The sequence below is a fragment of the Notothenia rossii genome (genome assembly GCF_949606895.1).
Source record: "Notothenia rossii genome assembly, chromosome: 7".
NCBI lineage: Eukaryota > Metazoa > Chordata > Actinopteri > Perciformes > Nototheniidae > Notothenia > Notothenia rossii.
This window is the reverse complement of record NC_136905.1, coordinates 81,872,444-81,884,673: the sequence shown is the minus strand read 5'-3', so window position 1 is coordinate 81,884,673 and position 12,230 is coordinate 81,872,444. Positions and strand designations below refer to the sequence as shown.

General features: G+C 45.3%; 2 protein-coding genes across 6 annotated transcripts in view; one reads left to right on the top strand and one right to left on the bottom strand.

Moving 5' to 3' along the window:
* ccdc177 (coiled-coil domain containing 177) overlaps positions 1-10,944 on the top strand; it is a 43,598-nt gene extending 32,654 nt beyond the window's left edge. For 3 of the 5 annotated variants that reach the window (XM_079693074.1, XM_079693075.1, XM_079693076.1), the window contains exons 2-4: positions 3,513-3,688; positions 4,334-7,444; positions 10,447-10,944. In XM_079693074.1, the coding sequence (XP_079549200.1) occupies positions 4,346-6,817 (2,472 nt within the window). In that variant the 5' untranslated portion in view covers positions 3,513-3,688; positions 4,334-4,345 and the 3' untranslated portion in view covers positions 6,818-7,444; positions 10,447-10,944. Of the gene's footprint in view, positions 1-702; positions 919-3,056; positions 3,391-3,512; positions 3,689-4,333; positions 7,445-10,446 lie in introns of those variants that run through there. The other 2 variants (XM_079693073.1, XM_079693072.1) reach the window with 2 other exon arrangements.
* plekhd1 (pleckstrin homology domain containing, family D (with coiled-coil domains) member 1) overlaps positions 10,631-12,230 on the bottom strand; it is a 15,819-nt gene continuing 14,219 nt past the window's right edge. Inside the window, exon 13 of the mRNA XM_079693078.1 lies at positions 10,631-11,344. Coding sequence (XP_079549204.1) covers positions 11,190-11,344 — 155 coding nt within the window. The 3' untranslated portion in view covers positions 10,631-11,189. The remainder of the gene's footprint in view (positions 11,345-12,230) is intronic.

The following is a 12,230-nucleotide window of genomic DNA, read 5'->3' as shown; positions in this document are numbered from 1 at the left end:
AAAGTAGAGATACTACATACTGATATACACCTGAACATCAGCAGGAGAGGACTCTTTAAAGTAGAGACACTACTTACTGATATACACCTGAACATCAGCAGGAGAGGACTCTTTAAAGTAGAGACACTACATGCTGATATACACCTGAACATCAGCAGGAGAGGACTCTTTAAAGTAGAGACACTATATACTGATATACACCTGAACATCAGCGGGAGAGGACTCTTTAAAGTAGAGACACTACATACTGATATACACCTGAACATCAGCAGGAGAGGACTCTTTAAAGTAGAGACACTACATACTGATATACACCTGAACATCAGCAGGAGAGGACTCTTTAAAGTAGAGACACTACATACTGATATACACCTGAACATCAGCAGGAGAGGACTCTTTAAAGTAGAGACACTACATACTGATATACACCTGAAAATGAGTATTGAATGTTTAAGTACGTTTTGAATGCAGGAGTTTTAGAGTATTTAGTTTAGTGAAGAATCAGAGTATTACTTCCAGCACTGCTTTGGAGCAATGCTTGTAAATGTTGGATATATAGATCTATATAATAATAGATGACATCCCACTCATCCCACTCGGTTCACTGAACAGCATTATCGACCTTATAAAACTGTTCCGCTCCGAGCGAACTCCCCTACAGTGTCCTCTTGGCACGGTCCACTGCAATAGTAGTAAAGTATAATAATGTGGAAAATCAGTAGCCCTCCTGAGAGGTGGACATCCAGTATGAATATCCGTTTTATGTCCAGGTCTGTAAAACTGTTTGCCATGTCTTTATCCACACTTGTCAAAGTCCATCCAGCACACACGTAGAGCTGAGAATCAGATCTCCGTCCTGAAGGGAAATCAAACGGCTGAACTCATCTCCGCCGAGGTTGCTGAGTCATGAAACCAGAGGTGATTATTGTCCGAGTTCCCAGAGTTCTGTCTGTCTCTGATCTCTTGGCTGGGTTTGTTGCCTCTGTGTAAAAAAATAGGCTTCCTGCAGAGGAGGGAACGGCAGAACGCAGATTCTGCCTGCACTTTGTTTTGAAGTTAATTTGCATCATTTGAAATACACAAACATGTAAAGATAATAAAGTACAGTGCAGGAAAAGTCCGAAATCCTACTGTGCCTTTCTGTGTCCGTACCTCCAGGTTGAAAGTTGAATAATGTCCCAATGTTATAGAGAACACAATATAAAGAACGAATTTCTTAATTGTAGTGCTTGTGAACTATTTGATCTATATTGGAAGCTATCAGACTGTTGTTCAAAACATAAGAAAGAAATGTACAAAACAGCAGTTATATGATCTTTGGTCAGGTTAGAAAAGCCCTTCAATAATTGACCTTTGCAATTGAGAAATGTAGGAGGCTATAAAACGTAGGAGAGGCATTTTGCTGAACCAAGTTACGGCTTCTTGAAGTTACACTGGAGCTGGAAATACTACACAGGGTCACCACTGCAGGAACAGATAGAGCTGCAGTACGATAGCAGCAGAGATAGGTCCTGTGTGACGTTACACCGAGGGGGGTCACAGCCTGTGACAGTGGCTCTGTCCATTGTCTGACTTCAGGCCAGTCATTCAGAAATCACAGATTATTATTACTTTTTTAAATCTAGACGGCACTATTTTAAAGTTCTCTGTGCAGGCCTCAGCGTGGCAGTGGTCTCCATGACAGCAGAGAGCGGCTCACCTCTCGATGAACCCCCAGTCCAGCCCTGGTGCTGGGGGTTCATGCCCTACCGAAAACAAAAACAGAGATGGTGAGGAGGACATACCCCCGCAGCAGTGACCTGTGCAGCGTGCCCCCGCTTAACAAGCCAGCAGGCGGCCTGCGGTCACTCGCTCCTCACAAGGGTCCCGGGCGGGGCCAATTAAACCCGCACTGTTCCCCACACCGGGTCAGGAGTTTAGTGGGTCACCAGAATCTCTGGGACCCTCACTCTGAGTTATCTAATCCTGGGTAAACCGGACTGTCTGGATAAAGACACTTTCTGTGAATACATGAAGAAGTGAGGAAAGAAACAGGGTTGGGAAGTAACTAAGTACTAAGTACTAAGTGAGGTACTTGTACTATAGTTCAGTTTTTCAATTGTTTGCTACTTAGTACTTCTTCTTCTTCACTACAGTTCTGAGGTAAATGGTTTACTTTTACTCCCCTACATGTATTTAATACCTTTAGTTACTTTACAGATGTGGATGAATGATTTGAAATATAATCAAGTGTTAAATCAGACTTTAGTTCCACCTGGAGTAAATCCACAAGCTACCCTGCAGTATAGAAAGTCATTCAAACTAGCTGCACCTTTACCAGCTTTGAGAACACTTTCATGATCAATCATTATAAAACATATCATATATATTATTCTGAAATGGACCAATCTGCACAATGACTACTTTTACTGTCGCTACTTTCACTATATTTTGATGAGAATACTTTTCTACTTTTACTTGAGGAACATTTTGAATTCAGGAATTGTACTGTAACAGAGTATTCCTACACTCTGGTACTTCATCATCATCATCATCATCATCATCAGATATTCATCATATAAAGTGTTGCTAATAAGATTGTTGGTTGTTTCCAAGTGTCGTAGTAATGTGTGCAGTGAGACGGCCTGTACAATACGAGGATCCTGAAAATGAAGCAGCTTCAAATAATTCAGGCATGAATAATCTTTGAAATTAAACTTGAAGAAACAAAATATCTGCATATGTGCTATTAAGTTGATTTTTAACCTAAACTGTTTGGTTGAAATTGATGTGATGTTTTATATTTTTTGTAATGTTTGTGAGTGAAACTCAAAACAAAACCCCACATTACATTCCTCCCGTTTAGAGACAGAAGGGTGTCTATATTGTGTGTGTGATGCTGATTGGCTGCTGGCCCTCCTTTGTCTGCAGGATACCAAACGCATATATCTATGGTGTAACCGCGCCCTCTAGTGGCCGAGTGTAGTAATTACAGTGTTTGTAATTCCATAAATAACCAGGATGACAGGATGGCAGCTGTGAATTCTGATGGAGCAGCTGCACACATCAAACCCAATTTATACAAAGATATGGTCACATTTCTTACAATTTATTGTACATTTGTTATGCTAATTGTTGTATTCCCTCGTAAACAAATCTCAATTAATGAAGCGTAATACTGGTTTAATTTAATATTATAACATTTGATCTCTCAAGTAGAATAACAGGCCTTTAAAAAAAACTTCCCCCCCTAACATAATCAACAACTTTAATTATTACATCACATGTCAAACGCATGTAATGTGACTGTGAGCGCTTGGTTGATTGCACCGTGCACACCGTATTTCTTTAGCATATGTGGCTCAAGCAGGCGGAGCTAAGCAGGCTGAGATGGAGATGCTGCTGAAGCAGGTGGATGCTCGGTGCAGCTGAGGGACGATCGGAGGAACCTGGGAATCAGATTTGACATTTTTCGACGTGGGAAATACATTTCACTCAACCCGTGCACCTTTTTTACTTTTCTATTCTCGCAGATTCTCGCCCCGCAGTGAGAGGCCGTCTGTCTGTCTGCAGGTCGCGGGGATGTGAAGCTCCATCGGCCGCAGCCTCTCCCCCTGAAACAGCCTGATATTATGCGGGGAACCAGGCGCTCTGCACGGACACAAGGGGAACAAAGCACGGCTTTAAAACACCTTTTACGAACTGGCAGGTCAGTGGGTGTCTGTGTGGTGCGACACTGCATGAAAAACAACCAAAGCAAGGGATGAAACTGCAGTAAATGTGTTAAAAACTACCTTTTTAATACAGCAGCTAACAGGGGCTAAACATCGTTAATATAATCTGCATTTAGTTTCGTTTCTATCGTTTGAAAGTGAGGATATTTCCTGCTGCTGAAACAGTAAAGTGTGAAGGCCTTCGTGTGAGCAGCTTGTTTACCTCATATAATGTCCCGTTTTACATCCAGCTTTTACTACCAACTTGTTAATAATTTATACATTGCAGGACCTGGTTTGAATCTAAATGTATTTTTAGATTGATTTTGATGTAGAGTGAAAAATATTGCTATGAGTAATCAAATTCTCTCAGCCCAGTAACTCTGCCAAAAATAGCCTCTCCTCTATTAAAGGACTCTGGTGTGTTTTTGCGTGTGTGTTGTGTCAGATCCCTGAAGGGGAAATGTCTCATCTGGTGTAAAAATCAGAGCATGAATATGTGCTCATGGATGCATGCATCTGTGACCCTCCCCCACTGACTGCATCTCTTAAGCTCTGGACTGAGTAATCCTCTAATAGAAAACTCTTTTTATCCATGTCCCGTCACATATCATACCCCGCCCCCCTCACTTTTCCTGCAGTATTCGCCAACTATGGTTGACCCCTCGGAGGCTGAGGATCAGTGTAAAGGTCCGCAGCTCAGCGCTCCAGCTGAAGACCCCCGGCTGCCCGACCAGGCTGATGGCACCACAGAGGAGGACGGGGACGCTGGGTTCGAGACGCCGCCATCCGGCAGCTCCGTGGCGAGCCCCTGCCACGTGGCTTCCACCCCGACTTCTGAGACTCCGCCCCCTCCTCCTGAGACTCCGCCCCCTCCTCCTGAGACTCCGCCCCCTCCTCCTGAGACTCCGCCCCCTCCTCCTGAGCAAACACAGACACATACTGACAGACCTCCTTCACCAAAACTCCACCTGGACCTGTACAACTTCGAGTCCCCCGTGGCGGAGGGCAGTCGCTACGTGCTGACGAGCCCTCACTCCCTGGAGGCCTGCGCTCGATGTGGGGTGAAACCGGTGGAGCTGCTGCACCGCCCGCTGGCCGACTTCGCCCGCGAGGCTCCGGGTCGATCCATGAGAGTCGCGACGGGTCTGTTTGAAGTCTTCGAGAAGGAGAGACACGGCAAACTGAGGCAGTGCCGGGAGGAGCGGGAGAGGATCATCAGGGAGGAGAAACGCCGGATCCTGCAGGCGGCCGCGAACACCGGCAGCAGGGAGTCCGCCGCGCCTCAGGACCAGCAGCACAAAACCTCCTCTGGATCCCCGCTGACTCCCAAATCTGGTCCGGTGAGCTCCGGCTCGGATTCTGGAACTTCTTCTAGAGCCACACCTCCGTGTCCAGCATCTAAACCTGCTCTTTTAAGTAGAACCACGACCTCTCCGAAATCTCAGTCCTCGAAAACTAGTTCCCTGCTGTCATCGAAATCTGAAGTGAAAACCAACCGCTCGCTCTCCGGACCTCCACCCATAATCAGGAAGTCTTCAGGTGGTAAATCTTCAAACACCTTCCCCAGATCCACACCCAAACCCCCGTCCTTCCCCAGAGCCAAGTCCACCCTCACCTCCTCGATGACGAAGCCTCTGAACGGCGTCTCAGGACCGACGGTCTCTCAGCACAACGGACATCTTGCCCTCGAGTCCAAGGTGCAATCAAAAAGCCATTCGCTGGAGTCCCTGCAGCGCCGCATGGATCCCTCCTCCACCTCCAACACCACCACCACCTGCACCTCCTCAGAGTCCGGCGCCTCCTCCTCTTACAGCTGGGAAGGCGTCCGGGATCACTGGGCGAAGGCTTCCAGTCCTCGCGCGCGCACCATGGCAACCTTCAACTCCCTGATGGGCCGCAGCCTCAGCCTGGGTGACCTCAGCCACTCCCTGCAGACCACGCAGAAGGTGGAGCGCATCGTGAAGGAGGTGAAGCGCCGCGGCCTGAAGGCGGTGTCCGAGCGGGACCGAAAGATCGCGGCGCTGATGCTCGCCAGATACCAGGAGGAGGACATCATGAGCCAGACGCGCTACGTGGCTCACCTGCAGTGGGACAGCGAGCGGAGGATGGACGAGCTGCGGAGAGAGCAGGAGGATCGGGAGAAGCAGCGGGCCGTGCTGCAGTGCCAGAGGGCTTGGCAGTCGCAGGTCTCCACCCGGCAGAGGAGGCTCAGCCAGCAGGAGAGACTCTCCACCGCCGCCAAGATGCGCCAGGCGGAGGAGAGCGAGGAGCGCTGGAGGGAGCTGGCGGAGCAGCAGGAGCGCAGCCGGCTGCTGAGGCTGCAGCAGGCGGCTCGTGAGGAGAAGCACAAGAAGTCCCTGCAGGAGCAGAACCTGAAGGCAAGGGATGAGGACCGGGCCGCCATGCTGGAGCAGGAGAGGCTGCTGCTGAAGGAGAAGCTCACCATGGCCGAGCTCAAGAGGCAGGAGAAGGAGCACCAGAGCCAGGAGGACCGGCGGGGGCTGAACAAGGCGGAGAAGAGACGCCACGCCGCCCTGATCCAGGAGATCGCCCGCAGAGAGCAGGAGGAGAGGGAGGAGGCCAGGCGGGCGGCCGAGGGGAAGCTCAGCCGCTCCCTGGAGAACTACGAACACATCGTGGAGCGCAGGGGCCAGGAGCTGAAGGAGAAGGCCAAGCGCGAGGAGAGGCAGATCCTGAAGGCTCGCAAGGCGGCGGAGAAACGGGAGAAGCAGCAGCAGCTGCTCCTGGAGGCCCGGGTGAAGGAGGCGGAGAAACGAGCGCAGCAGGCGGCGCTGCTGGCTGAAGTTCGGTCGAAAGAGAAGGCTCAGCGCGCCGTTCAGAGCCGGCAGGAGAAGGAGAAGCTGCAGAAAGTCAACAGGCAGCGGGTGGAGGAGGAGGAGAAGCAGAAGAGGACGGAGCTGCTGCAGTCCATCGAGAGGAAGCTGGAGAAGAGCGAGCAGATCTTCAAGGAGAAGAGGGCGGTGCTGGAGAGCGCTCGCTCCGTGGCCCAGGCCTCCTTCCACGTCCGGGACAAGGTGAGGGAGGAGACCAACATGCGGACCTTTGATAAGATGGCTCTGGAGGCTCAGCTCAAAGCCAGCCTGAACGACAGTAAACTCTGAGGTCACTTCCTGTCGCCTCGTCATCAAACAGCTTTACCTTTTCTCACAACTGTGTTATTTATTTCCTGACATGTCATCCCCCATCAGCTGGTGTTATTATTGTTTCTGAGCAAACCAAATCATTTTGTATCGTGGATGTAATGACACTTTATTATAAGTGAACAGTAAAGCCTGTATGTGACGTACATGGACTTCATATCAGAGGACAAGTGGGTAGAGGGCTGCAGCAAAACCCCCCCCCCCCCTTCTTCTTCTTGCCTTTTGTCTATGTTCAGCTACTGGACTGGAAGCTGTGCAGGAATGAAAAGAGTCATTGTTTACCAGGAAGCACAACTCCATGACAACTGCAGAGGCTTTTAAGGAAGCGCTCCTCTGAGGGGGAATAATCACAAATGGCTTTCAGACCCCCGAAGCTAGTGCAGGATCCTTTCTGTGACACAGCTATAAAAAGCATGGATACTCTCGTCTGTACGGAGCTGCTGACAGGAGGGCCGTGTGCACAACTGATGGAGCACCAGAGGACCAGGACCCCCCCCCCCCCCCCCCCCTCGTACTCCCTTCAAACACCTCCCAGTAAACAGTGAGGACCACCTTGATATCCGCCTGGTGACGAGACAAGGTCAACAGGTACGAGTTGTTATTGCTTCCTTCTGTTCTGCCCTTCAGCTCAAACACAACAACCTTTGATCTCACTGACCCGTCCTGACAGTCAAAAATAAAAAAGCATCCACTCATGAGCCGACATGCGAGCCAGCAGCTGGCTTTAAAGGCCCATGGCTGATCCTACAATCTGTCAGATTAAAAGAAAAGGCAGATACACACGAGGGGGGGATTGGCTCTCTTATGAGGCGTTGCCATAGCAATCTGAATCAGGATGGAGCAGTCTGTCGAAAAACTCAAAAGGTCATATTAAAGTTCAACAAAAAAACTCAAAAGGTCATAGTATAGTGTGTCGAATATGTTGTAAAGAAAGTCATAGAATAAACCTGAATAATAGGTCAACAAACATCTGTGTGAGGGGGGGTGAGGTGAGGGGGGGACTGCAGCATTCCTGCTCCTCACTCACACACACGGAAAGTGTTTAAAACTGGTAATAAAGCGACATAAACTCAGATATTTTCAATGAAACTCTATTTTTATAAACTAGATATATCGGACACTGGAGTTTGAATTCCTGTTCAACTTTTGACCCGTTTATTGCTGATTTCTGAAGTTTTTCAAAAGATCTTCTTTTTTTTTTTTTAGTAAAGTTGAATGGCACTCAGAGAGAGGATAATATCTGCCGAGGCCGAATGGTGCGTTCATGGCCTCCTCAGATTGACCCGTTTCGTCATCTTTCCAATGTATGGTTTGTTAATGAGCTTTAAGTTGTGATTTGGAAACATAGTGGACACCTGAAATATGATGTGTAATACTTTATTGCTCAGATTGTTTAAACAACACGTTGATATCTTTTACAGAATTACTGTTCGACTTGAGGTGGCCTTAATGTGAATGATTCCAGTCGGGAACTCATCGTTCAGATTATTCCCTGAGCACATTAATGCAGCACTAATGCCCTATCCCACGATGTTATCTAAAATTATTATGTGTATCCATCCGCTAAATTTGTATCCATTTAAAATTAAAAGGGTTCTTGGATGGCCAATGATACAGCCTTTAAACAAGCTTCGTGAAAATAGGGCCAGTAGTTTTCCTGTTATCCTGCTGACAGAATAACAGATTTGAAAAAAAACTCCATGCTGAAGATGGTAAAAAATCATAAGGAAATAAGTAAATGTTCATCTTTATATTAATTTTGTTAGAAAAGGTTAGTAAAGCGTATCTTTAACAAGGACCGCTGTCTCTTCCACACATTGATGGATACGGCTTTTTAATTGAACCCTGGTATTAGATCGGTTCTCCAGACGATATCAAAAAGCCCAGGTGTCAATAATCAGGACTGATTCTATCTGATTGGTTCCGATTCAAATAAATATATAATATACAAATCTGTGGCCAGGAAGCAGACAGCGTTTCTCAGACAGTCTGAAAGCTGCCGACGTCACGGATATAAAAACCAGACGGAGGTTAAAATGCAGCTTTAGAGCAGAAACACGCTGACCCAGCAGATAATCTGAGTGATGTAAGAAGGGATGAGTCGGCACATAGTCGGCGTTTATGATGGCGACAAAAAGGACGAGGTTGCTAATCTAGAGAAGGTTGTATTAAAATGCAGTAATATAGTAACAGCTCCAGTGGATACATCTTGTCTAATTCCACGTGTACAGTTGAATTATAATTCAAAAGAACACAGCTTTAGCGAGAAGTTGACTAATTGATTAGTTTATCGACAGTCACGTCATCCCCACCTATTACAATGTTAAAACTGATATGTAATAACTGGGACTATTTTAAATACTATCCTATAAATAATGTTGACCTACTATTCTATTCAAGTTTATTTTCATGTTTTTCAACATAATCTATGCCAGTGGTTCTCAGCTGGTCAGAACTCGGGACCCACTTTTTCCTTTGTCAATAAATCGCGACCCGAAATTTGAACCACTCAAATCTATTCAACAAAAAATTGTGCTGTAATATATACGTATTTCAGCATACAATATTATTAAAAGTGAAGTACAGTGCATATATCCCTTATATCCCTTCACATAACTAAAGTATGCTTTTAAAAAAGGTTCAATGAGATGATGGAATCAAAGCTGAACTGTATAACATGAAAAGGCACACATGCTGAAAACCCAACCCCAGCAGGGGGTCTGGGGGGATTCTCCCTCAGGAGATTTTTAGGAATACTAACATATAAACTACGCATTCTGAGAAGAAAGTAAATACATCTATTGCTAGCCGACATATTAATAATATTTGATGCTATTGTTTGTTTTTCACTTTGTTCTGACAGCTTGCTGCTCCACATAGAGAGAAGAGCAAAGAGGAGATAGTCTGTGGGAATTACTTTAAATTGTGGGTAAGGGTAGATAGCCCCCATTGTTCTGTGACCTGTCAATCATCAGACCGGGGGTCATATTTTTCATGTGTTCATTTTTATCTGAAGTTGTACCCATGGATGTATAATAGTTCTACCGCAAAGTTATTCTCCGTGGGGACTTCCGGCAACAATCTTGATTCTGATTGGCCAGAAGAATCGAACAAAAATCAGCGAAGATGTTTTATTGAGAAGATGATCACTACGTGACAGAAGTTTTCAAAACCATTGATGGTCTCCGGTACTTCCAGTCACCATGTTCCAGTCCAACGCCTACTGCATGGCAGCACAGCGTTAGAAAATCGGGCCTTCAAAATAAAAGTTTGACTTTTTTCCAAAATAAAACCAAGCAAAATTTCTATTTATTTTTTCTTCACTCACACATCTGCGACCCACGCGAAACGGGTCCGCGACCCACCAGTTGAGAACCACTGATCTATGACTTATTTTAAACATATTTGAAACACTATACTATGGCCTTTTATTTTGTTTTCGATGAGTTTAAAAAAAAGTTTTAAACATGCTGAAAAACTATGACTTTTAGTTTTTTTCCAGATACTATAATGTGACTTTCCTTCAGGTTTTTCGACATGCTACACTCTAGATTCTAACTGTACCCTACTTTATATTTTATTTCTTGCAGGTCCTGCTGATAAACGAGAGCTGGTGACACTATCTACAATCCTCCTTTTCTTCCAACACTGAACTTTATCAGAGCGGAAAACTCAACATCCATATCAAGAGTGCGTTTTCATTTGGAAACCAGTAACAGTGCCATGTGTCGTGCTGCTGAGAACAGAAACCCACAGCCTTTTTCCTGCAGAAACGACATGTGCCAGGTTCAAACAAAGCTTTATTAGCATCAAGGCATGTCGATCAGTCCTTATCATGTTCCCTCTTACCTCCCTCCATCAATTCTGGTGTTAACTTATCATTTTTACATCGTCATTAAATGCTTGCGTCAGTGAAAGACATCGAGTTGCTTCTTCGAGGACACGTTTTTTAAGATGTAGCAATAATGAAAGGTGGAAATCCCAACATGTGTGAGTTCATTGTTTTCATGAAAGCTTCTGTTAAATTAAAGGAGACAACCTGTGCAAACAATCAAAACCAGAATAATAAAAACAAACATTTTACAAGACGGATTTGCATTGTCTGTGCTACCTGCTACATATAAGGTCCCACATGTTAACGTTGATCAGAATCATAATGTTATAGCTTATCATACATGTGTTTTCACTTCTAATAAATACTCTGGCTAAATGAAAGCAGTTAAAACACTTCAGACAGCCTCCATCAAACTGACTTCTGTGTACCCCTCTACAGCGTGTTAATGGTGGGTTTGTGATACACATGCTGGACTGAGGTGAAGCTAAGGTTTCTCTCTCAGTCCTCTGGTTTGCTGGAGGCGTCCTGGCGGGCGATGATCTTGTAGACGCTCTCTCTGAAGCTGCAGTCAGAGGTCAGGCGACGGGCCGTCTCACGCAGATCCTCCATGCTGCCGTCAGAGCTCGCTACTGCGAAGGATTTGGAGTGTTTCACTGAGAAGAGAGAAGAGAGGGGTCAGAGGTGGGAGGAGTACTCAGATCTGGTACTTGAGTAAAAGTACTCAGATCTTGTTCTTGAGTAAAAGTAGAAGTACTCAGATCTTGTACTTGAGTCAAAGTAGAAGTACTCAGATCTTGTACTTGAGTCAAAGTAGAAGTACTCAGATCTTGTACTTGAGTCAAAGTAGAAGTACTCAGATCTGGTACTTGAGTCAAAGTAGAAGTACTCAGATCTGGTACTTGAGTAAAAGTAGAAGTACTCAGATCTGGTACTTGAGTCAAAGTAGAAGTACTCAGATCTGGTACTTGAGTCAAAGTAGAAGTATTCAGATCTTGTACTTGAGTCAAAGTAGAAGTACTCAGATCTGGTACTTGAGTCAAAGTAAAAGTACTCAGATCTTGTACTTGAGTCAAAGTAGAAGTACTCAGATCTGGTACTTGAGTCAAAGTAGAAGTACTCAGATCTGGTACTTGAGTCAAAGTAAAAGTACTCAGATCTTGTACTTGAGTCAAAGTAGAAGTATTCAGATCTGGTACTTCAGTCAAAGTAGAAGTACTCAGGTCTTGTACTTGAGTAAAAGTACTCAGATCTTGTACTTGAGTCAAAGTAGAAGTATTCAGATCTTGTACTTGAGTCAAAGTAGAAGTACTCAGATCTTGTACTTGAGTAAAAGTAGAAGTACTCAGATCTGGTAATTGAGTCAAAGTAGAAGTACTCAGATCTGAGTACTTGAGTAAAAGTAGAAGTACTCAGATCTGGTACTTGAGTCAAAGTAGAAGTACTCAGATCTTGTACTTGAGTCAAAGTAGAAGTACTCAGATCTCGTAGAAGTACTCAGATCTCGTAGAAGTACTCAGATCTTGTACTTGAGTCAAAGTA